Source organism: Callorhinus ursinus, unplaced genomic scaffold, assembly GCF_003265705.2.
Source record: "Callorhinus ursinus isolate GAN/ISIS: 27379988/994484 unplaced genomic scaffold, GSC_fseal_2.0 scaffold35, whole genome shotgun sequence".
Lineage (NCBI taxonomy): Eukaryota > Metazoa > Chordata > Mammalia > Carnivora > Otariidae > Callorhinus > Callorhinus ursinus.
The window spans coordinates 1,851,693-1,875,551 of NW_027397097.1; the positions used below are offsets into that span (position 1 = coordinate 1,851,693).

At 52.7% G+C, this 23,859-nt stretch overlaps 2 protein-coding genes and 1 long non-coding RNA gene across 5 annotated transcripts in view; 2 read left to right on the forward strand and 1 right to left on the reverse strand.

Moving 5' to 3' along the window:
* The first annotated feature begins 1,298 nt into the window (after positions 1–1,298).
* ART5 (ADP-ribosyltransferase 5) lies at positions 1,299–4,828 on the forward strand. 3 transcript variants are annotated; one of them, XM_073879603.1, is made up of 5 exons: positions 1,299–1,419; positions 1,837–2,051; positions 3,028–3,757; positions 4,351–4,383; positions 4,464–4,828. In XM_073879603.1, the coding sequence occupies exons 2-5, from the start codon at positions 1,995–1,997 to the stop codon at positions 4,577–4,579; spliced, it is 936 nt and encodes a 311-aa protein (XP_073735704.1). In that variant the 5' UTR covers positions 1,299–1,419; positions 1,837–1,994; the 3' UTR covers positions 4,580–4,828. The 3 variants fall into 3 exon arrangements, with proteins under 3 accessions (XP_073735704.1, XP_025750288.1, XP_025704139.1); XM_025894503.2 differs by having other exon boundaries at positions 1,342–1,640; XM_025848354.2 differs by having other exon boundaries at positions 1,342–1,640; positions 4,467–4,828.
* A 632-nt stretch (positions 4,829–5,460) lies between these two features.
* XNDC1N (XRCC1 N-terminal domain containing 1, N-terminal like) overlaps positions 5,461–23,859 on the reverse strand; it is a 39,341-nt gene continuing 20,942 nt past the window's right edge. The window contains 12 exon segments of the mRNA XM_025848419.2: positions 5,461–5,871; positions 6,739–6,868; positions 9,581–9,659; positions 9,773–9,900; positions 10,446–10,638; positions 14,227–14,319; positions 15,055–15,217; positions 15,303–15,503; positions 18,161–18,335; positions 19,350–19,514; positions 20,585–20,794; positions 22,587–23,306. Coding sequence (XP_025704204.1) covers positions 5,480–5,871; positions 6,739–6,868; positions 9,581–9,659; positions 9,773–9,900; positions 10,446–10,638; positions 14,227–14,319; positions 15,055–15,217; positions 15,303–15,503; positions 18,161–18,335; positions 19,350–19,514; positions 20,585–20,794; positions 22,587–23,306 — 2,649 coding nt within the window. The 3' untranslated portion in view covers positions 5,461–5,479.
* LOC141370457 (uncharacterized) lies at positions 8,311–19,854 on the forward strand. The gene is made up of 3 exons (XR_012374494.1): positions 8,311–8,522; positions 18,518–18,597; positions 19,642–19,854. It is a non-coding gene; the product is annotated as an uncharacterized lncRNA (long non-coding RNA).

Consider the following 23,859-nt stretch of genomic DNA (forward strand, 5'->3'; position numbering starts at 1 on the left):
GGGGCCTTTCTTGGAGTTCCACATTTGGGGATGGGAGAAGCACTTCCATGTGAGGAGAGGACAAAGCCCTGATCCCAGTAGTTCTGGTATCAGGGACTTATTTCAGCAGGCCTGGCTCTCCCAGACCCTGTCTTCTGTTCTAACAACTGCAGGTGCTCAGGGTCCTCCAGGGTGAGAGGCAGTCAGGATAAACAGGCAAGAGGTGGTTTTTTACAGTAACGGTGAACAGTAGAGGAATGGATTTTTTTTTTTTTTTTTTTTAGATTTTATCCATTTATTTGACAGAGAGAGACACAGGGAGAGAGGGAACACAAGCAGGGGGAGTGGGAGAGGGAGAAGCAGGCTTCCCGCCGAGCAGGTAGCCCGATGCGGGGCTCGATCCCAGGTTCCTGGGATCATGAGCTGAGCCGAAGGCAGCCGCTTAACAACTGAGCCACCCAGGCGCCCCGATAAATGGATTTTCTAATATAGGTGAGCTTTGGGATGGTCCATCTCATTGGAAGGGGATTAGAGTACGTGTATAGAGGCTGTGTTTGCCTGACAAGTGCTCTGGTTTTTTGGGATGACACTTTTCCCATCTCCCTCCCCACATTTCTCCAAGCCCAGACACACAGTTTGTCTTTTTTGGTCTATAGGAAGGATTTTTGTAGAAAGGATTCTAGAAGAAGGAAATTCTTTATTTTGGCTGGCAGCCTGAGGGAATGGGGCAGTGGGGATGGGGCTAAAATGAATGAGCCAAACCAGGATGGAGGCCCTGAGGTAAGTCTAACCTTCTATGCCCACCTCAGCCCCAGCAAGCAGAAAGCATCTCTTAAATCCTAACATTTGGGACCCCCAACTGCCCTGACCACTTTAGGAGCAACCCTCCCACCCCCAGGGCTCAGGCTGCCAGAAAGCTGTCCCCAGAGCTGCTTACTGATTTCCCAGCTGGTCCCTTCTCCCATTACTTCTGATTGGGCATCCAAAACTCAGAGCCAGGTTATTTATAGACAGGCCCACAGCAGGGGAGGGGAAAAGCTAGTGTTTATAAACATGGGGTCACCTGGGTCTAAGAGGTCCGGAGAGAGGGGCTGTGGAGGGAGAGGGGCTTGCCCCTGAGGATGGGAGACAGAGAACTGGTCCAACCCTACTGAAGGGAAGGGGGCGGGTGGGTGCGCTCAGATGCTGGATCACGCGTGCCCCAATGCGTGGGCCGTATGCAAACTGCATGCAAATCAGCGAGTGCACCAGCAGAGAGTTCTTGGTGGGCGGGACCCTCGTGGGCCTCCCGGGTCTAGTGGTCTGAGAGCTGGGGGTCCGCCAGGTCGGGGCCCACCTGAGGGAGAGGCCAAGTCTCACAAGTCTCTCCCCCCAACCCTGGTCTCGTTCGGAGCCAAAGTGAATTCTGGAGAAAGAACTCGCAGTCCTAGGGAAGGGGAGGTACGCCCCTCGGCCCCTTCGCGCGCCACTCCCGCTTCCCCACCCCGTGTCCGTTGTTGCAGAAGAGAGGTGTCGGGTTACCGCCGCGGGGGCTATAGTTAGCCGCGGCACTTTGTTGATCGGCTAGACTCCCGGGACAGCGCAGCACCCGCCGGGACTTAAGCCCCCCGCCGGCCCGAGCGGTCAGTGTTCCTTCCCGCCGTCGTCCCTGAAACTTCCAGGTGGGTCCCTGGCTCTCCGCCCCTTCCCCTCTCCAGGCGGAGCCAAATTATGGCTCCACCTTTACCATCGCAAGAAGGCCCCCCCCCCCCCCGAGCAGAAGACGCGGAGCATGGGGTCTAGTGGGAATCTGGGGAGTGGAGCCCTGGGGTTGTGCGGGGTACACATTGAAATCTAAAGCCCCGCCCACTCCCTTAGGCCCGCCCTTGGCCCCGCCCACACCCGCCTGGGCCGGATCCTGGACGGAAACCCTTCACACCCCAGAGGAAGGGACCCTGGTCTTTGTCTCCCATCCCATCGTCAGTGCTGCCCTATTCATCTGGACCTCGCCCTCCCTTGAGTCGCCCCCAGGAAGGATGCTGGCGGCTTTGCTGATGGCTCTCAGCTACCTCGGCCTCCATGCCCTCTGGCAGGTAACTGGGAGAACCTACTCCTACCACAAAAGGAGCAGGTCAGGGGCAGACCTGAAAGAGGTGCACTGGGAGGCTGACTCCTCAAAAATCTTCCCCACGTACTCTTCTCTAGGTTCCCAGTCCTCCTAATCCTCTCCTTCTCAGGAACCTCCATCCCCAGAGGGAGCCCCAGGTTCCTGCTCTCTCTCCCAGAACCTCCACCTCCACACACTGGTCCTCTTAGGATCTTCCTTCCTTCATATCATTCCTCCCCACGTCCTGTCTGCCACCACAGGTTCAGCCCAGGCAAACTGGCTTGGGCTACCTGTGTGCTGCCCTCCTGCAGCCCCTCCCAGACCAGGGCTTGACCTCCTCCCCCCCACCCCCCCCACGCCCCACCGCATGGTTTGGAATATGGGCTTCTAAAGCAGGAGGGGACTCAGGGGTCTCAGAGATTACAGGGTCTTGGTGTGCTGGCACGAAGGGGGAAGAGAATCTAAGGATGCGGACCGGGTCAGGTCATCGGACATTGGCTGTATATTTGTATATCACCTGTATCCTGAGTCTTAGAGCCAGAACAGTGCTTGGAAGTCATCTAGCCCCACTTCCTACAAGGTGCAGAACTTCTCTAATGACAAAATGACCCCTTCACGCCGTACAGAAATGAAGATCTATATGCTGTCCTCACAATATCCCTGTGAGGTTGGAAGTAGCCTCAGTTTATACGTGGAGAACCTGAAACTCAGAAAAGTTTAGAGACTAGCCCAAGATCCCACAGCTAGTAGGCGGGGGAAGTCACGATTTGAACCCACGTCTGTCTCACTCCAGTGCTGTGCTATTTAAGCCCTTGAGCTCTTGCCAAGTCGCATACACTAGATATTTGGTCCTAGAAACAAGATACTGATGTTTCTGGACCGATCTGCCACCAGGGCCCCTGTCCAGTGCTCTGAACGTCTCCCCTTTTCCTATGCGGCTCCTCTCTTTCCTACATTCATAGGCCCAGGCTGTTCCCATCCTGCCCCTGGGCCTGGCTCCAGACACCTTTGACGATGCTTATGTGGGCTGTGCCGAGGAGATGGAAGAGAAGGTGGTCCCTCTGCTGAAGAAGGAGATGGCCCGCCACGCCCTGCTGCGGGAGTCCTGGGAGGCAGCCCGGGGGGCCTGGGAGCACAAGCGCCCAGGGCTCCCCTTGCCCCCTGGCTTCAAAGCGCAGCATGGAATCGCCGTCATTGTCTATACCAACTCATCTAACACTTTGTACCGGGAGCTGAACCAGGCAGTGCGGACCGGTGGCAGCTCCCGGGAGTTCTACATGAAGCACTTCCCCTTCAAGGCCCTGCATTTCTACCTCACCCGGGCCCTGCAGCTGCTGCAGGGCAGTGGGGGCTGCAGCAAGGGACCCGGGGAGGTGGTGTTCCGAGGCATAGGCACCCTCCACTTTGAACCCAAGAGACTGGGTGACTCTGTCCGCTTGGGCCAGTTTGCTTCCAGCTCCCTGGATGAGGCAGTGGCCCGCAGATTTGGGAATGCCACCTTCTTCTCTCTAAGGACTTGCTTCGGGGCCCCTATCCAGGCCTTGTCTGTCTTTCCTGAGGAGCGTGAGGTGCTGATCCCCCCACATGAAGTCTTCTTAGTCACCAGGTTCTCCCAGGATGGAGCCCGGAGCCTGGTGACTCTCTGGAGCTATAATCAGACCTGCAGCCACTTTAACTGCGCCTATCTGGGTGGTGAGCCATGCATGAGGGAAGCAGGAACCGGCAGGGTGGGGGAAATAAGCCAGCACGCCCCTTCGGGACACCCGCTTGGTTCATGGGGGAGTTGAGGGCTAGAAGTCCGCTGGAGTTGCTGTTCTCTGTGACAGGTTCAGCCAGCTCCTAGAAGGTCTTAGTGTTTTCTGGATCTATGAGCATTCTCAAGTGATTCTGTGAATGTTCTCAAAATGTTCTATCTGCTATACTGTCTAATTGACCACAAGAACCTGGTTGAGGTTGATAAGCAGAGGAAAGTGACAGGGGTGTTGCTTCAGATCTCAGGAGGCCCTGGGCTTAATGGGGTTGATAGGACGTGTATATGGTGTTCCTAAGTGCTGAGGCAGGGACAGATGGAGGAGCAGCAGGGGCCCGCCCGGGAGCGGTGATGGATCAGCAGTCTGGGGAGATTTCCCAGGGGCAGGAAGAGGAAAGAAAGTCAGAAGTCAGTGTTTAGGAGAAGGGAAAGCTGGATGGAGAAGGGGAATGGCCCACGCGAGGGCCTGGTGGGAAGGGAAGCTTGGGTGTGAGGACCTACCCGTGCCGAAGGCCCACCGTGCCGTCTGTTGCAGGGGAGAAGAGACACAGCTGTGTGTCTGCACAAGGTGAGTAGCCTGCTGCCCCCTCCCTCAGCTGCTTCAATGCCCCCCAGCCCTGCTGACCCCTCACCTTCTCTTCTCTCCAGCAGGAGGGCAGCCAGATTCCACCTCCAAGGGGGACTTCTCTCTGCTTTCCTGGAAGACCCTGCTCTTGGCCGCTGAAAGCCCATTGTCTGCCACTAGGAGTCGTAGGAACTCATGATCTTCCAATGAATGAGGGGGCTTCGAACGGCCTCGAAGCGGGAACGTGGTTTCGGACCCAGCCCTAGCAGCCATTTCCCCAGGGATGGGGACCTACCCAGCCATCTCCCCTCCCAACCAGGATGTGGGAGGATCTGAGGCCCTGGCAGGATGGAGGGAGCCCTGCTAGGTGGTAGGGATTCCCTGGGACAAGCAAGGGTGGTACTATGATGGCCACTCAATTAAACAGTATTGCAGTGTGGTGACATCATATGTCCTGACTGGTTTATTCCATGAGACGAGACCATCTGCCCTGCTCTGGCCCTTGTGAGACTCAGAGCCTGACGGCCTAAAAGGATGACTTCTTGATCACTCCTAGACATGGTCCCCTGTGCAGATCCCTGTCACAAACCAGAACTTGCAAACCCAGAAGCTTTAACAGCCAGAGATTCCTCACAACCTCCCTGAAGGAAGAAAGGAAGGAAGGAAAGAAGGAAGGAAGGGGGACAGATGGATTCACTGGCGCATTTGTCAGATGAGGAATGCAAAGCCAAGGAAGGAAGCAACTTGCTCAAGGTCAAAGAGTTAGTATTGAATCCAGGCTCCCTTCCTCCCAGTCCAGAACTCTTTCCATGAAAGATGTGAAAGAACTCAAAGTAGGAGCCTAGGCCCCAGACACCTGGGACCCCACAGCAAGACATTTCTCTCTGTCCTGCTCCCACAGGAGTCCATTTCAAGGGTGAGGGGAGGGAAATCTCAAAACCTGAAGAGACAGAGGTTCTTACACACTCTGGAGGCATCTGACATCCAGAACAGAAACTTTATTGAGGCAAGTAAAGCATCAGAGTCTTCTAAATGACACTTACCCTCACCCATCTAGGCGGCTCTACCTAGCAACAGAAGATGTGACCCTCCCACTGTATCAAGACCCCGCCTTGATCCCCAAATCTTTCTCCTGGGGCAGGTCCCCAGCTGTCTCTGATTCTTGCTCCCTGTGCACTAACACGTGAGCTGGGGAGGAAGGGCCAGACTCTCCAGAAGCTGGAGTCTTAGCCCCTCGAGCATCCTGAAGCCCAGTTTCTGAAGGTACCTGGGTCCCCACAATCCCTGGCACTGTCAGCTCTGGGGTTTCAGGGATGGGGGGGCCCAGATTCTGGAAGCTGTTATGCACTCGGGTGATGTAGTGACTGAGGATGCTGGCACCTTCGGGTGTTCGGGGTGTCCCTCCCTCTGCCAGAGTCCTCCGCACACCAGCCACCTCGCTTTGCAGGCGAGACACAGTCTTGGTCAGCTCCGTCAGTCTGTTGCCCAGGTCTAGGGTTTGGGGGAAGTTGTTGATGGGGAGGTGTCTCAGAAGATGAACCTGCCCTGAACCACTTCTCCCCTCACAACAGAACCCCAGGGGACATCCTGCCTACGGGTCCTGAGGGAGTAGAACTGGAGAAAGTGAGAGACTGGTTCGTGGGCTGGGAGTCAGGAGCAGGCAGAGTCTGGGGTGGATGAATCTGAGTGGGACTGAGATGGTCATGAGTTTAGAAGATACAAAGAAGGAAAGTTTTGTGGGCCAGAGAAGGGATCAGGAGTCACAGGGATGGGCAAGTTTTTAGTGGGTAGAGATTCGGTCTCTGCCCTTGTCAGCCCTGTTCCCATCTACCCATCCTCAGGGCCAAGTTTGAATTACACCTCTGCTTTCTCCAATTTCTGGTCCCCTATCCTTCTACCTTTCCGCCAGCCTCTCAAAATAGTAGCTTCTCTATCTCCCTCGGGCTCCCATTGCAATTTGGTTCTCTCCTAACTAAGCCCTATCTGCCTACAAAGATGGTTTCTCTGTCTCACCAGACAGAAAGCTGCCCGCCCCCCAGCCCCGTGTCTCTGCTCTACACCACCCCCCTCCCTCCAAGATGAGGCTGGAACTAAGGAGACGTGGTGATGAATGTTGATTGAATGAGTGAATTAGAGACTGAGTGAATGAACGAAAAATGAGTTAAGTGAGTGAGCCAATGGGTAAGAGAGTGAATGAGTCAACGAACACAGGAACGAAGGATTGAATGAAATGAGTGGAATAAATATCTGAATGGCTCAGAGTCATTGAGTAGGAAGGCCACTCTGCAGGGTGGAAGCCTGGTGTGTGGTATTTATTCCCACAATGCAACGGGGAAGGCTTGGGGGTGAGCCACTAACCTTTCCGCCTGGTCTCCTCAAACTCCCGCTGGGCTGTCTCTATGTAGCGCTGTACCAGGGCCTTGATGACTCGGAGGCAGTAGGATCCGTTCTCTCCTTTCCCAGGCCCTGCCCCTGCCCCGGGATTGGCCTGGGATGGGAAGACCAGAGGGTGAGAGAGACTCTACCCCCCCCCAGCCATTCTGTAAATCATTGTGTCCTCCCCCAGACGATAAAGGATGGAGGCCAAGTCTGCAGACGTTTCTGGCCCTGGAGGCCACATAGCTAGACCCTGCCCTGGTGCAGTCCCGGAAGGCAGAAGGAGGTCGAAGCTGAGCAAAGGCTGAGTGGAAGAGAGCTGGGGTGGGCAGGTGAGGGGTGGAGTGTGGTGCAGAGGGCGGTGGGGGGCAAAGACAAAAATGTTGAGTCAGGCACAGGTGAGTTCTCTCTCCTGCCACCAACCCTACCTTGGTTTTCTTGAGTTAGTCCAGGTTAAGCCTGCCCTTCAAACGCTGCAGAGGGGGAAACTAGGGAATGTGGGGAGGCGTCAGCATGGAAATCATCATGCAAATTGGAATGATTGGTTTGGGGTCCAGGTATAGGCCCCGCAACAGTACCAAGAGGGCCAGCAGGACATATGGATGGGGCAGACAGTGGAGAGAGAACAGAGGTGTAGCAAGCAAAGCGCTAGACTGGGGAGCTGTAGGCCCAAATCCCAGCTCAGTCACTTAGCAGCCCTGCGCCTCAGGCAAGTTTTTCGATTTCTTCAGGCCTGAGGGTCTCCAAATTGAAGACTGAAATGGTAGTAATGCCTACTTCTCAGGTCAATACTTCCCTGGCAGAGAGTAGGGGCTCTCTAAATGCTTAGGAAAGAATTATTTTTATCTAGTTTTATCTTCTCTCTAAATATTTTGTAGTTAGCATATTTACTCATAAAAAGCAAAGCATTTTATTAAATATTCTCAGGGGAAAGGTGGGATTGACCAAGCTGGGGCAGGCAGAAGTATGAGAGAGAACGATAGGCCTTTTACAGCTACGGAGTATATAAAGCATTTTCCTTGTATAAAATAAGGAATAAGAACGTAGGGAGGCCGTTTCCTGAGGATGCAGGACAGGTGGGAAGGAACATCTGATTGGAACAGAAGACGCTAGCGAGGTGGGGGCAGCTGGGAGAAGGGTGGGACTCCAGTGGGGGAGATCCCAGCCAGCTAGTGTGGGGGGGATCCGGCTGGACACAGTGGCTCTGCCCATCCAGAACTGGGCACAACTTCAGCTGAAGAAGCAGAGTCTCATCCTAGGGTGGAGCAGCCCTGACAGACGGTCTGCACGTAGGCATCTGGCAGCCGGGACAGGAACAGGAAGTGACCGGGGGAAAAGGGCGGTAATTCCAGAATTTGGAGGCAGAGGTCCATTAGGGTGAAGGAGGTGTCCACACGGGATTGCCCGGAGCCAGGGAGTTGGGGGAGTCCCGGGCGTTTTAGTGTCTTGTAAGCGTCCTGTTTTCCCCATGCTGAGCACATGCAGTTTCCTGTGCTGAGAACTGCCCTCTCCACTATCTGCCCACCGACCTCCTGTTTACCCTTCAGGGTTCTGTTGTGCTCTCAAGGGCTCTGGGAAGCTCCCTGGTTCCTGAGTCTGGATCCTGGGGCCTGTCCGCTGTGCTCCCGGAGCGCTCTGCGCTTCTCTCTCTCTACCGTGGGCTTGTTGTCCTGTGCAGTTACCGTTCGTTTCCTTCTGCGACGCTAGACTGGCAACACCCGGAGGGACCACCGTTATGCAGATCTTTATTTCCAGTGGAGGTGTTGGTAAGTGTTTGTTGAACAAACTGTGGACCAATCAGGGGATCCAGGGACCTCAGAGCTCCAGAGTTGGCCTGTGGCCCCCAAAGAGCTGGCCCGGAGTCCCTGGCTTAGAGAGATCCTCAGGTAACACGTTTTAAAGGGAACAGATAGGAACCCCCGACGGACCTGGCCTTAACGCTGGTCTGAAATAGGCTGGGGCTCCCACTCCAAGCCTGCGTCAGGGAACAGATAGCGAGAGGTAAGGGAGCCAGCCCTTAGAGGCTCGGCCTCCTCTCTCAGGCCTCTATCAGCTGTTTAATTTCCCAGTTTGTGGGGCATTTTCCCTTGGTTTCTTAATTTTTTTTTTTAATCAATTTTTTCTTGGCTCAGTTTAGGGCAAAGAAGTTTGTCTGAAGTCTGGAGCTTTTTTTTTTTATAAAATAAAATTTATAAAATTTATTTTCTTTTTCTTTTTTATTATATAAAAAATTTGTCTAATAATAGTGATAAAAATATAATACTGAGGGGCACCTGGGTGGCTCAGTCAGTTAAGTGTCTGCCTTCGGCTCAGGTCATGATCCCAGGGTCCTGGGATGGAGCCCCATATCGGGCTCCCTGCTCAGTGGGAAGCCTGCTTCTCCCTCTCCTCCCCACTGTGCTCTCTCTGTCTTTCTCTCAAATAAATAAATAAAAATCTAAAAGAAAAAAAGCTTTAAAAAGTAATAATACTGAAAAGGATTGCTTGGGAGAGTAGGGGTTTCCTGACGCTTCTGTGGCTCAGCGGGTGCTGGAATGGCTACCTAAGGCTGCAGGACAGGTCTGAGCCAAACTGGATCCCCATGGCTTGGGAGCAAGGCAGTATGGATTTCTGTTTAAGCCGGGTGACCCACGGTTGGAAATTTGGGAAACGTCCAGAGCCAGGAACAGGGAAGGGCAGCCAGGTGCGAGAGGAGGACATAGGAAATGGCTTTGTGGGGAACGTACCAAAAAGACAAAGAGTGTGCAGACAAACAGGCGGTGCAGACAATACAGTTGGAGGCCCGGCGTGACAAAGCCCAATGACAAGCAGAGGACGTACTCACGTAGGTAGGGACTGGCGGATAGTCTGGCTTCTTGGTTTGGCAGCAGGAACAGCAAGAGCAGATGAAGCGGAAAATTCTCCTGAGGGATTCGGAGGGGCCGGAAAGCGGTCAGTCAGGGGACGGGGCCTAGGGAGCTGGGCGGGGGCAGCTGGGTGCTTGGGAGGCGGGGAGTGCGAGCTCTGAGGGTATCACCTGAGCAGGTAGAAGAGGGCCTTGGGGGAGGGCAGGATGTTGAAGGGCACAGGCAGCGTCAGGCCCTCCCGGAAGTAGGAGAGGTAGAGCTTGGAGCGAGCGAACTTCCACTCCACATCCGCGTCGTCCTGCGGCCAGGAGGCAGGGGCTCTGCAAGGGCCACTTTGGTACCCAGCCCCCCTGCCCGCCCCGTCTGCCTCCAGCGCCCCCGGTCTCCACGCCCCTTCTTCTGCAGTGTGCCCACCGCCGTCTTCTCCCCATGCCCATCTATCACCACATTCTCCTGCCTGGCTCCCCCTTCCCTCTCTTCCTCCCCATTGTCTTTCATCCTCTGACATCCGGTTCCTGCCCAGGCTCTTCTCCAGCCACAAACCCTAGCCCTTCCATCTTCCCTCTCCCTCCTCGTGTTCCCATCTACTTTTCCACAGCGCACCCTTCCTCCCAACCAGGAAGGGGAAAGAGCACCAGACTTGGGTCTGGAGAAACGAGTCGCCATTACTAAGACCCTCATTTTAGAGATGAAGAACACGAGGCCTGGCAGGGAACCCTTGCCTCAAACCACAAAACAAGAGTGGAGGCCGAGTGGGAAGCCAAGTGTTGGGACTCCTTGCGTTCTTTTCCTCCCCACCCCTGGGTCCCTTCTTCTCCCTGGCCTCAGCGGGCCCCAGCTCACCTCAATCTTCTGGAAGGAGTTGGTAATCATGGCAATGAGCATGTTGAGCAGCACGATGACCATGACGATGGTAAAGATGCCGTAGAGGGCCCGGCCCACGAATTCAGGCACCAGAAACTGAGGCATGTCTACGACGTGGTGCTCCTCCATGCCAAACATGGTCCAGAACAGAAACTGGAATGTCTCGTTGAAACTGGTATGCAGGGCCAAGCAAAGGATAGGCTGTGAGGGGTGGGAGGAGAGCCTGAGTGCCACCCAGACACACTCCTCCTCACCCTCCAGGACTCAGCCAAGGGCGTTCTGGTTCCAGGAAGCCCTTTGGACCATCCTGGCCCATACTGACTCTTGTCATTTCTGAGTTCACACTCATTTTTTCAGTAAACCAATATTTATTGACCATATAGTAGTGCCAAAGGTGCTAAGGATGTAGCCTTGAGAGAGCGGGGGCATGAAGACCAGTTAAGAACTTGTCATGGTTGGGGTGCCTGGGTGGCTCAGGCGGTTGGGTGTCTGACTCTTGATTTCAGCTCAGGTCATGATCTCGGAGTTGTGGGATCGAGCCCGGTGTGGGGCTCTGCAATGAGCATGGAGCCTGCTTGGGATTCTCTCTCTCCCTCTCTCTCTGTACCCTCTCCTGGCGTGTGCATGCTGTCTCTCTCTCTCTAAAAAAGAAAGGAAGAAGAAAGAAAGAAAGAAAGAAAAGAAAGAAAGAAAGAAAGAAAGAAAGAAAGAAAGAAAGAAAGAAAAGAAAGAGAAAGAAAGAAAAGAAAGAAAGAAAAAGAAAGAAAGAAAGAAAGAAAAAGAAAAAGAAGAAAGAAAGAAGAAAGAAAAAGAAAAAGAAAGAAAGAGAAAGAAAGAAAGAAGAAAGGAAGGAAGGAAGGAAGGAAGGAAGGAAGGAAAGGAAGGAAGGAAGGAAGAAAGAAAAGAAACTTGTCATGGTCTAGGTGAGAGGGGATGGTGATTTGGACCACAGCAGCGGCAACTCCAATGCCACCTCTTCCAGGAAGCCCCTCTGAACTCCCTTCTCTACTCCCAGTCGAATGTGTATATCTGTTAGTCCCTCACAGACCCGACTACATTCTCCCTCCTCTTGCATTAATTTGTGAATCCGTCTTACTCCGTCCATCTCAGCGCCAGTTCAGGCCTCCATTACTGCAACCGCCCTTGTGGCTGGTCTCCGGCCTCAGTCTCTTGTTATTCCATCCTCCACATGGCATCCAAGGTGTTCTTTCTAATAGCTGATTGGAGGTATTGTACTTCTGCTTGTCAAACTTTAAATGCTCCTAATTGCTCTCAGTCCAGATGCCTACCATGCAACCTCCCGGAGACGGTTAGCAGAAATGTCTTTAACTGAATTAGGTGTCACGCATGAATGAACAGCACGGGAGGGCTCATGCTCTCTGTGCCACTGTGCAGTGACCGGTGGCACCAGGACCCACGAAGCAGGCTGGCATGAGTGGTTGCTGCCCCTGGTGTTAAGACTCATAGTTGAAACTGTGCAAGCTCAGTTCCTTTAAGCTAGCATCCTGAAAGTGGGACGTGAACAAATGTTCTTAGTAAGAGAACTGGTCTGAATAAAGCCTCCATTCACGCTGGAACCAATGACAAAGCCTTGACCAATATTCACAGGCCCTAGCATGGCTCCTTCGGCATCATCAATGAAACCATCCCATAGTTGCACTCATGAAGAATTTATAATGGAATCATTGCCTGAAAGGCCACCGGGAGCAACCTGGCCAGCCTGAGAAAGCCCAAGCTTCTCAGGAGGACATTCATGAGCTCCGTGACCCGGCCCCTCTACCCTCTCCAGCTTCCTCTCTCTCAGGATTGCCTCCACATGCCAACCGTGGAAGACATCTTGCGATTCTTCAACCAGATGCCCCAGCTTTGGTGCATGTTCCCTTTCTGCCCAGGATGCCCTGCACCTTCTCTGAAGCCCATAATCATTAGAGGTGGAGTCCAGATGCTCCCTTCTCTATGAAATCTTTCCTGATTGCCCAAGGCAGAGGAAGGGGCTCTCCCCTCTGGGGATCCTCGACATAAGCCCTCTTTCCTCACAGCACTTCGTGCCCCAGATTGAGCTTATTTGTGCACACTGGCTATCTTCGTCATGAGACTGGGTCTGGTTCACTGCCTCTGTCTCTGCTTCCAGTGCTGGGGACAGGACTTACTACGAAGAAGGTGTCAGTAAATGGGTGTGAACTCAACAACAATAACAAAAAGCGCACCACAACTGAATGACAAGGTGAATGGACATAAAATGTGGGCAAACGAACGAATGTACAATGAGTGAATGAATAAACAAATACAAGAATTATTGGCCATATTTGGGAAGAACTGAGCATCAAAAAGAATAATGAACTGTAATGGATTCTTAAAAAAAAAGTCTTTGTGTCCTTAGTGACTTTCAGAAAAGAAGAGAGCACTTCTTTATAGAAGGACACCACAAATAAATGTAGAAAGAACAGCAGTAAAAGATCACCAAGATTCATCTAGGTATGCTAAAGCCACAAAGTCAAAGTTGGGAGGGAACAGGTTAGTCACACGGTCTCCACAGATCTTTCCATTGCTAAAAGAGCATCCTTAGTAACTTTGCAGTGAAGAGGTTTGCTAGGCCAGTAGGCCTACCAGTGGGCTACACTGACATCTTCTGTCTCCTGATGTGATGCAATGGAAAACCCCCATCATCAACTAGGTTGAATTCTGCCAAAATTGCTTAACTTGAATCTTACCACAGGAACTAGTCTGATAAATCCCAACTATGGAACACTCTCTACAATATACCTTGATCTGTTCTTAAAAAAAGTTCATTTGTCATGAAAGACAAAGAAAAGGTAGAGGGTGTGTTGCAGATTAAAGGAGACTAAAGAGGTAATGACAACAAAATGTAACACATGACTCCAGATTGGATTTCAGATTTTTAAAAAGCTAGAAAGACTTTTTCCTGGCAGGGGGATGGGGGTGCAACTGGGGAAATTTGAGTAAGAACTGTACAGTAAATAATGATTTGGGATCAATATCAAATTATTTGTTTATTTTTTATTTTTTTTGGAAAGTAAGCTCTATGCCCAACGTGGGGTTTGAACTCATGACCCTGGGAGAAAGAATCACGTGGAGTATAGAGCCTACTTAAAAAAAAAGAAAGAAAAATAAATTTAAAAATTTAAGATTTTATTTATTTGAGAGAGAGAGAGAGAAAGCGTGTGCGAATGCATGAGAGCCTGACATGGGGCTCGATCCCAGGACCCTGAGATCATGACCTGAGGTGAAGGCAGACGCTTAACTCACTGAACCTTAACCAACTGAACCACCCAGGCGCCCCAAAATAAATTAATTTTTTGAGTGTGATAATGGTTTTTTGGTTATGCTCTTAGGAAATCTCCTGAAATATTTAGGGATGAAGTGTCATGATGTTTGCAACGTACTTTTTAAATGTTTCAAGGAAAAAAAAAAGAATAAGGAGAGCAATAGACGGAGCAAAATGTGACAAAATATCATCAATTGATAGAGTTAGGCAGAGGGTATATGGGTGTCCACTGTGCTTTTAACTGTTTCATAGGATTGACATTTTTCAAAATAATAAGTTTGGGAAGAAAGTGAGTAAATGAATGAGTTAACAAACAAATGAATAAGTGTGAATCGATGAGAGAGTGAATTAATTATTGCCCAAACAAGAGATTAATTATGAGTGAATAGACGGGGAAGGCAGAGGTGGTCACTAAGCTCTAGGCTGCTCCGTCCCAGACTCCCACCTGCCCATCCTGCTTCTGCCCCAGCATACTTGCCCAGCCGCTCCGTCTCCTGGTAGGGCACATAGATGTTGTTGAGACCACAGAGGAAGGCGGTCAGAATGATCATGAGGATGAACATGAACCTGGCAGGGGAGGGGAAGAGGAGGGGTCAGAGAAAGTCTCCACCTTTGGAGAAGTCAGGTTCTAGGAAGAGGGATCGGGCGATGCCCTCCCAAACACAGTATCTCTTGACAAGTATTCAGTTTGGACTATTAAGAATAGAGAAAGTAGGGATGGGAAAGGAGAAGTCATTTAAAATGGTGCCAGGGGCACCTAGGTGGCTCAGTCGGTTGAGTATCTGGCTCCTGATTTCAGCTTAGGTCATGATCTCAGGGTCCTGGGATCGAGCCCCTTGTTGGGGGGGGGTCTGTGCTCAGCAGGGAGTCTGCCTAAGGATTCTCTCCCTCTCTCCCTGCCTACCGCCCCTCCCCCCACTCATATGCACACATGCTCTCTCTAAAATAAATGAATAAATCTTAAAATAAATAAATAAATAAATAAACTAAAATGGTGCCAAAGCAGGAGCTCTTCCTTGAGAATGAAGGGTATTGAGTTGAAGCAATCAAATCTGGGGATGGGCCAGTCTCCCAGGCAGGGACTGAAATGCTGAGATGTGGTTCAAGGATGAGTGAACCTTGAGTCCTGTTGCACAGGATTTACCATCAGCAGAGTTAGAGCCAGAGGTGAGCATGGGTTAGGCTACAACAGGGGCGGGGTGGGGGAGGGGGAGCTGGGTGGCAGAGGGCTAGGGAATTTTATAAGGAGATCCAGTGGAGTCTATGACAGGGGAGGATGCTCTGAGCAGGGATAGTACCCACCGGATCATGTCGTCAATCATCTTGCCAATGGAAATCTGCAGCGTGCCCAGTGACTCATGGGCCGGCAGAATGTAGGCCAGACGGGTGAAGCTGAGCATGCTGGTGACAGCAAAAAGCACCTCCGCCAAGAACTGGGGGTCCTCGGTGTGCCACTCACTTCGCTCTGTGTGGGGTGGAATGGGGGCTGAGGCTGAGAGCCAGGGGAGAGAAGGGATTGGGGGAGTCAAGCTGAGTCAGGGGGCACTCACCAGCTGTGGTGAAATAGTGGCAGGCAGCCCCATCCGGGGCATCCCGGCAGTGTGCGTGGGCAAGCCCGGCCAGAAGGAGGCGCAGTGCGAAGGCCGCCAGGTACAGGGACAGGATGACCATGTCAAGGAAGTTCCACCAGTCCAGGAGGTAACTGCGCAGGCCCTCGATCCACACCTCCTTGCACTCAAACCACAGGAAGCCTGAAGGAGGTGGTAGGGGGAGAGCTAGGTTATGGTGTGGGGGCACCTACCCACGGGGGGCGGAGAGCTAAACTATCACGGGGACAGAGTTGATAAAGCATAAACATGCAATCTACATAAGGACAAAATGATCTTCCGTGAAAATAAAAACTCCTGGGGCGCCTTGGTGGCTCAGTGAGTTGAGCCTCGGACTCTTGATTTTGGCTCAGGTCATGGTCTCAGGGTCGTGAGATGGAGCCCCATGACAGGCTCTGTGCTGGGTGTGGAGACTGCTTAAAATTCTCTCTCCCTCTCCCTCTGCCCCTCCCCACCTTGCTCCTGTGCTCTCTCTCAAACAAACAAACAAACAAACAAATAAAATAAAAGCCTCCTGGCTGATGCAGACTCATCTGTGGTGTGGCCTGCATTGATGACCCCAGGCAGCTGATATGTATAAACTATACCTGGGAGAGGCTGGGACTGGGAGGGAATGATTTAAATCTGTTTCTCCCTGCCTTCCACCGAACAAATACTGGACAAATATTTCGAGAATATTGATTTGAAGGGGCTCCAAATTACCTGCCTGCTCTGAGAGCCAGACCTGGGGATGGTGGTGGTTACGGGAGCTGGACCCTATTAGCCAGGTAATCCTGCTGCTTTGTACCCTTCTCCATTCCTTAGATATAAGGGTGTGCTGTTTCCGTCTGCCTAGAAGGCCCTTCCGCACCTGTTTGAAGCCAGGCTCACTTTTATGGCCCAGGTCAAATACTACCTCCTCTGCGAAGCCTTCCCTACGCAGGTGGGGTGAGTTGCCCCTTGCACTCGGCTCTCACAGCTTCCGTTAGATCTCTGTGATGCCATCAACCATGGGGCACTGCGGGATATCTCTTCCTGGGTCTGTCTCCCCTCACTTTCCCTGAACTTTGCACCCCTTAAGGGCAGGGACTCTGTCTGATTCATCTCCTTGTCCACAGTGCACAGCGCAAGGCCTAGGAGTCACTATTAAACCAACATTCATTAAGCTCCTACCATGTGCAAGTGGGGCCTGGTGGTGAATAAGACAAATACAGCTCCTGGCCTCCCAGGATGCCAGCGAGGGAGACAGGCAAGTAGCCCAGTGGTTACAATCCAGTGTGGTAAATGCTCAGATTGAGGAGCAGGGGAATAGAGAGGCTGTTTCGGGAGTGGTTAGAAACGGATCCTCACCCTGATTTGGGGGCCAGGGAAAGCTTCTCAAAGAAAATGACCTTTAAGCCGAGATAGGAAGGAGGGGCGGGGCAAGCCGGCCAGGTGACAGGGCAGTGTGGGCAGGGACCGGGGCTGGGAGACTATCCTGTGAGCCTGGGGTAGATGTTGCACGTGTGGATGGAACCATATTTAATTGATCCTGGCTTCACTCACAGTAGGGTAGCAACAAGCACTTAGTTCATGAAGAAATGCAGAGTTTGGTTTCTTAAGACGTTTCTTCCCCCATGGGCAGGAACAGAATTGGCTTTATTTCCACTTAGCATAGGTCCATCATGTTTAGTAAATCACTGGATGGGAAACTTTTCCTCTTGGACTGCTCTTGTTTTCTTCCCCAGAGTTTCTCGGCCAGATTTCCTTTCAGTCATCATGGCCTTGGTACAAGGTGGAGCAGTGGACTTGGTCTACTGCTAGCTCGGGGAGGTTTGCTAACTAAGCTAGAGCTGAATGAGGGGAGGACGGCCGAGGAAGCGGCCAACAGCCCAGCCCGCCGAGCTGACCGGCCAGAGGCTAGGTAGAGCTCCGGGGATTCTTGTAATTGCCTTTGCAGAATTGTTTAAGAATACTTGATTCTGCTCTAGAAGAAACCAATGGAATGAATGAAACTTATACACTGAGCATAGATAAGTTAGTTATTTGGGTGACGTGCTGAACAAATAAAATGAGTAGAGCATGTGTGTGTGTGAACATACATGGAAAGGGATGGATAGACTCTAAATATTCATGATATACTGAATATACATGCGGCAGAGGAAGCCCTCAGGACTCACCAGCTTTTAAGTCAGCTACCCACTGGTAATACCCATTCTGGCCCTCTGTGTCCTTTGTACAAGGATTGCGAAGGAAACACAGAGCTGCCCTTCAGGATGATTAGCAAGCCTCAGCTGTGGCCAAACATACTTGCCCCCACATCTCTCCCATAGATGAAGTGTTGGGGCCAGGCAACCTCTGGCTGTTGTAGCCCCTGCTTGGACCTCAACTCTGCTCCCCCTAACCACACCATCCTAAGCATACCATTTAGGGATTTAATAAACTGTACAACTTAGGCATCTCAATTTGGTCCATGAGCCATTCTGTTCCATGATTTTTGGGACTAGACTGCCTGCTGGTGTACTGGCAGGCTACCATGACACCAGGGTAACTTCCCACCTGACACTATGGACCCGTGTCTTATTTGTGAGAGGATAGGGATGTCCAGAGTCTTATCACAGGGCTTGCTCAGGGAGTCTATCACAGGGATGGATCCCCTAGGGGTGAATGGAAAAGGTCCTTTGGTGTGGGAGAGCCCAGGGGGGTTTGGTTATATGTTCAGGGCACATCCACAGGGAGAGGGCCCCCTCATTGGAGTACTTATTTTGAAGAACAGCAAGGAAGCCCACCAAGGGGATAGCTACAAAAAAAAAAAAAAAAAAAAAAAGGCCCCACACATGTACCTGTGACCCAAACCATGTGTAGGGAAGTCTCCCAGATGCTCTGGCTGCGGCCGCGGAAGGTACTCAGCTGTGTCTCCATGGCCAGGGACTCGCCCAGCAGGAAGATGAGGAACCACAGATAGGAGGCGGAGTGCAGCAGGAACTTCAGCACTGGGATCTTCAGCAGGCGGCCCAGCTTGGGGGCAAGGAGGGAAAGCATGGCTCTCAGAGACCTGTCACATCTCCCCCCTTCCTGGGAGAACTTCCAGACCCTTCCTTTCACACATGCACATATTCAGGCATTTATTGAGAATGTACTACATTTCATATCTATTTCCTTCACAACTGTACGAGTATTACCATTCTCCGTTTTTTCAGCTAAGAAACTGAGGATCATAGAAGTGAAGGAACTTCCCCTTGGAGGTCCCACAGGCTCCTCGAGTTTAAGCTCAACCGAGGTAAAAAATAAATTCATCATCTTCTATCCCAAACTTCTTCCTTCTCGTCCTCCCGTGTCCCCATCTCCCTAACTCCTGCCCCACCCCCTCCATCCTCATGCCTCTAGTAGAGAGAACTTTCCAAAATACACAACTAATGGGATCACTCCCTTGATTCAAGTCCTACACTGGCTTCCATCACTGCTTATAAGGCTCTGCTAGATCTGGCCCCTGCCTGCTTCCCACCACTTGCTATTTCTACTTATGCTTTAGCAACACAGACATTCTTTCAGTTTCACTAATCCTTTATGTTTTCCCTCCCCTGGGCCTTCCAACATCCTGCTCCTGCTCCCTGGAGCATGGCTCTCCCTGTTCCTCAGCTGGCTAACATCGCTTGCTCTTCATTAAATCCCCAGGGGCAGGCATAACGCCCGGCTCACAGCAGGGTTTCAAGGAGATACTTGTTGAGGTGAAGGAATAAAAACAACTGGGTCCATAAAGGCCCTCAAAGAACCTGTAGGCTGGGGCGGGGGTCTCTTTAGGAGAGTATGGGGTTGTATATAAACATCAGGCTTTGGAGGCTGAGAGACCTCAGTTTAAATCCTGACTGTGCTGTTCCTGTGTCCCCCGGACAAAAAGAGCACTTCTGTTCTCCGTGCCTTCTCTATAAATCAGCATCAGACCGACTTCCCAGGGCCACTTTAGGTGACTCAATGAGCATATTAGCAAAGCGCTCAATAAATGGCAGTTATCATTAACTTTATTCCTAGTACCCGGGACTTGGGCGCCAGCCAGTAGCCAAGGCAGAGGAAGGGCATGGTGAGGAAGATGAGGAAGGCGACAAAGAGCTTCCAGATGGTGGTGCTTCCACGCCAGCCCGCCAGGTTCCCACACCAGATGGAGGACAGGACTTGTTGGCAGATGGGGTGTGCTACAAACTAAGCAGAGAGGGCGCATGAGCCGAGTGGGTGGTTACCAGGCAGGGAAGAGAGGGAGGGAGCCAGCTGGGTACGTAGTCCTTCCTTCCCTGCCACAAAGATTGAGTCATATTTCTTTTCTTCTCAGGCCAGCCAGCTCAGAAGAAAGGCAACTCATTTGCCGTGTGACCCTGGGCAGACCCCAGACCCCACCCCTCTTTGGGTCTTGGTTTCCTAGTCTATGAAAGAGAAGCTGAACTCGAAGATTTTTCTGCACTCTCCGGATCCCACATTTTTTTTTTTTTTTTGAGTAATCTCTGTACCCAACATGGGACTCAAACTCAAAACCCAGAGATCAAGAGTCCAACATTCTACTGGCTGAGCCAGCCAGGCACCTCCAGATCCCACATTCTTGAACTTAAGGCAGTGATGGGTGGAACTAGGTACCCAAGGCCCAGAACCCTCAGGGGTTCCTGTCTTGTTAGAGATGTGGGGCACCAGTCCTGAGGAGGAGAGGAGCAGGGAAAATAGGGTTTGGTGTCTTGGAGGGCAGGGCCAGGGAAGCTGTTATGAAGGAAGGTTTTTGGTTTAGCTCCTGGTAGGACAGGATCTCTGAGGGTGGGTGAGAGGGAGGAGTAAGGGGTGTGGAGGCTAGAAAAGGAGCCTGTCTTTAGCTTACAGGCACAGTACCTAATGAGGTGGGGAATAATGGAATCACTTTGTATCTAAGCCCTTGGAGAGCTAATCTTGCTGAATAGAGAGAGATACTGAAGTCTAACAACAGAAGACTGGACCAAACTTACTCCATAGGCCAGAGACAGAGCTGAGCAAAACCCAGATGTCTGGGCTGAAGGTAGGGTCCCGGTGGGTCATGGGACTTCCAAGGGCTGGGGAGAGGTTAGGGGCTTAGACTAAAGGTAAGAAGGGAGGTGAGGAGACCCAGAGGGCCAAGGGCCTAGATGGAAGAGTGCTCGGGATCAGAGTCCAGGGAGGCAGGGAGAGGACTTATTTGGGCTGCACCGGGGCATACCTAGCCTTGGCCAGGCAGGGATCGGGGCAGGGGTGGGGGAGGTGGGTAGGGCCCAGCTGACCCGCTTCTGGTTGTAGTTGACGGCCAGTCGCAGCCTCGCCAGGTTGGGGATGCCTTCCTCAAAGGCCTGGCCCAGGCCCTCAGCCTCGGGTTCAGTCTCGTCCTCGCGCCAGTCATTGAGCACCGCAGTGACCTCGCTCTGGTTCCGGCACATGCCCAGCAGTTCAAAGCCGTAGTCCTGGCTCAGCGCCTCCAGGGCAATGTACTCGGGCTGCAGGGGAGCCGGTGTGTGTGGCCACCCTGCAGCCCCAGCCCCGTTAAGTCAGCCCCACCTTCCCAACAGCGGGCCTGGGCCCCCTCTGTCCTGCTGCGGGCCCTCACTTCCCCACATGTGGTGTCACCCTGAGTCGTCTGTTCCTTTCTCCTCTGCCACCCCAGCTCGACTCCTTGCTCTGAGGTGCCTCTTGTGTCAGCTTTGCTTTTCTGGTGCTCCGTCTGCCTCAGCCCTAGGTCAGTACAGCCCAAACCCCGCTGCCACCTTTGTACCTACCCCTTCCAGTCTCTGTTTCCCGGCCCACTTCTCGTCCCGCTCTGCGTGCCTCTCGTGGGTTCATTTCGTTCGTTTTTTTTTGAGCGCCTACCTTACCTGAGAAGCTATCAGTTTTAGCAGCAGAGACGGGTAGGACAGTTCTTGCCTCCACTTACCCAGCCTGGCCTTGGTTTTACTCAGGGCCCCAATCCCAGGGAGAATCCAGGTAGGAATTCCAGGAGGTGAGGCCCGAGCCCAGCACCGTCCCTCAGGTGGTGTCACGTGGGGCAAGGAGCCCCTTGCCAGGCCTGGAGAGTCTCTGCTGCCTCTTCTGTGGGGTTGCTGCAAGCACGGAGGGAGAGTCCTTCGGAAGGACCCCTCTTTCCTGCTACTTGTGAAGTGGGAGCTCCGAGTCTTCCACAACTCTGGTGAAGCAGCATGCTCTTTCCCCGGCTCACCTGGCATGGACCGCGTCCTGCCTTCGGCCTCTGTTTCAATAGCCTTGTCTGTGTCCCCGCCTAATGGTGATCTTGAGCATGGGGACCAAGTAGGCCTGGCAGAGGGGATGTCAGTGGATGAGTGAGGGACGGAACGGGGCTGGTGGTAATCAAGGCTCCTGACAAGTCCCTGCCACCGGACCTCCCCGCCTCCCCTTCACACGTTCTCTGTCCCATGCGGGCCCCTGCACTCATCGCCATGTCGAGTTTTTCTACCCGACAGCCTTTGCTTACACTGCACCCCTACTGCAAATATCCTCCCGACTCCTCTTCACTTTAAACCACCTGGCTGTGCAGCCAAGATTAATTCCGCTTCTTCAAAGGAGTCTGTCCTGAGCAAAACAGCTGCAGCGCCCTGACCTCTCTTTTCTGGGTTTTAGAAGCCACGTAGCATTCTCCACAGAGGCACGAAGGGAAGCTGAGCATCCTAGGAGAGGCTTGTCCACCTCACTCTGCCCTTCGCTGCTTGGGATCACAAGCTTGGCGCCCCAATACACAATGCTTGATGTGGGACCTCACAGGAGGTATTCAGAAAGGACGGCTTCCACTGAATGTCATCTCTGTCTCGCTGCTTTTCTGTGTTCTCCCTCCTTCCCTAGACAGTCCCAGGGCATCCCTAGCGTGGGGTCTGTGCTGCCCCCATAAAACTAGGTGCCCCTAGAGTGATGGCTCTCTGCCATTAGAAGGAGATTCCCCCTTCAGGGTGGGATTCTGTAACTCCCCATGAAAATGGAGGGGTACACAGGGCATGACCTCAGGGCTCTGGGATCCAGCCCTGCATCGGGCTCCCTGCTCAGCGGGGAGCCTGCTTCTCCCTCTCCCTCTGCCCCTCCTCACCGCTTGTGCTCTCTCTGCCTCAAATAAATGGATAAAATCTTAAAACAACAACAAAATGGAGGGTTACTGAGAACAGAACAAGGCCTCATCATCTTTCTTTTGTTTTCCACGCCCCAGGACCCCCGCCCCAGGCCCACCCCTGCCCATGTGAAAGGACAGATATGGGCGACCACGGGCGGGGGAAAGTATGAGACTCCGACCTTAAACTCAGGCTCCTTGCGCGCAAGACGCCTGAGCTCCCGGCTGAGCTGGAAGGCAGCCAGCATGGCGTCCTCACTGGCCAGCGAGAGGTGGGCCCTGCTGGCCATGCCGCGGTAGGTGTTGATGCGGGACAGGGAGAACTTCAGCAGGTCGTAGCGGCGGGCGTTGCTGCACTCGAGGCAGGCGCAGGAGACCGGGTGGGGCCGGGCGATGGTGTGGCCCTGGGCCATGAGCAGCTGGGCGATCTCATACAAGTCCTTCTGGCAGGCCAGGGTGAGGGGAGTGACGCCGGGGGCAAAGCCCGAGCCATCGATCGACGAGTCAAAGAAGGCCAGCGAGAAAGACCTCGTGTCCACTTTGCGGCCCTTCTCCCGTTCCAGCCGGGCCAGCAGGCGCTGCACCGCGGCCGGCTGGTTTGTGTCCACCGCCACCAGCAGGGCCTCGTGGATCTGCCGGAAGTCAAACTTGACATTGGCCAACAGCACATCAGTGATGGCCTCGTGGCCCAGCCGGATGGCCAGATTGAGCGCTTCCCTCCAGGAGCGGTCCTCGGCCTCCTCCACGTTCCTCAGGGGCCCACCTGGCCCGCTGCCCGACGCCTCGACCCCCGACTCCAGCAGCTGCTGCACTAGGCCCAGGCGCCCCTCCTGGATGGCGGCCAGGAGCGGAGGTGGGAACCTCAGCTTCTTGTTCGCGATCTCTGTCCAGGTGGGCTGTGGCTGGATGAAGGGCGGAGAGAGCAAAGGACTTCCTTTGCTGTGGGGCCTCCCTCACCCTTCTACCTTTAAGCCCTCAGCCCAGACACCATACTAGTTTGCTTTTGCCCAAAAGCATACTAACAATGTTGTTTTTGAAGTACAGTTAATGTAGTGCTTATATATGCTTCTTTTCTGAGCACTTCCCAAGTACAGCAACTCACTCTTTACAATAACCCTGTGAGGTAGGAGCATTCACGCCCCCTTCAGCAGGAGAGGAAACTGAGGTAAAGATAAGCTAAGCCACTCGGATGAGATGGGGACCCAGGCAGTCTGGCTGAGGAGCTGGTGTTCCTGACTCCCCTTTATGCTACTTCTCAACTCAAATAGGAATTATTGTTACTAGTTTTGGATTTCTGGAATCTTTACTCATTCAAAACACCCAAAATGTGGAATATAATAATGTAAAAAAAAAAGATTCCATTTTTTTCTTTTAAGAAGGAAAATAAGAAGGCTACCACCTTTATCTATTACTCTGAAATTAATTTCTACATCAAATATACATCCTCTACTCTAG

What these genes read in the sequence shown, in the direction of transcription:
- ART5 (XM_073879603.1), top strand. Translation starts at nt 1,995, where the DNA reads ATGCTGGCGGCTTTGCTGATGGCTCTCAGCTACCTCGGCCTCCATGCC. An exon ending in GCCTCCATGCCCTCTGGCAG is followed by an intron (nt 2,052 to 3,027) that starts GTAACTGGGAGA and finishes CTACATTCATAG; the next exon opens with GCCCAGGCTGTTCCCATCCT. An exon ending in TAACTGCGCCTATCTGGGTG is followed by an intron (nt 3,758 to 4,350) that starts GTGAGCCATGCA and finishes CGTCTGTTGCAG; the next exon opens with GGGAGAAGAGACACAGCTGT.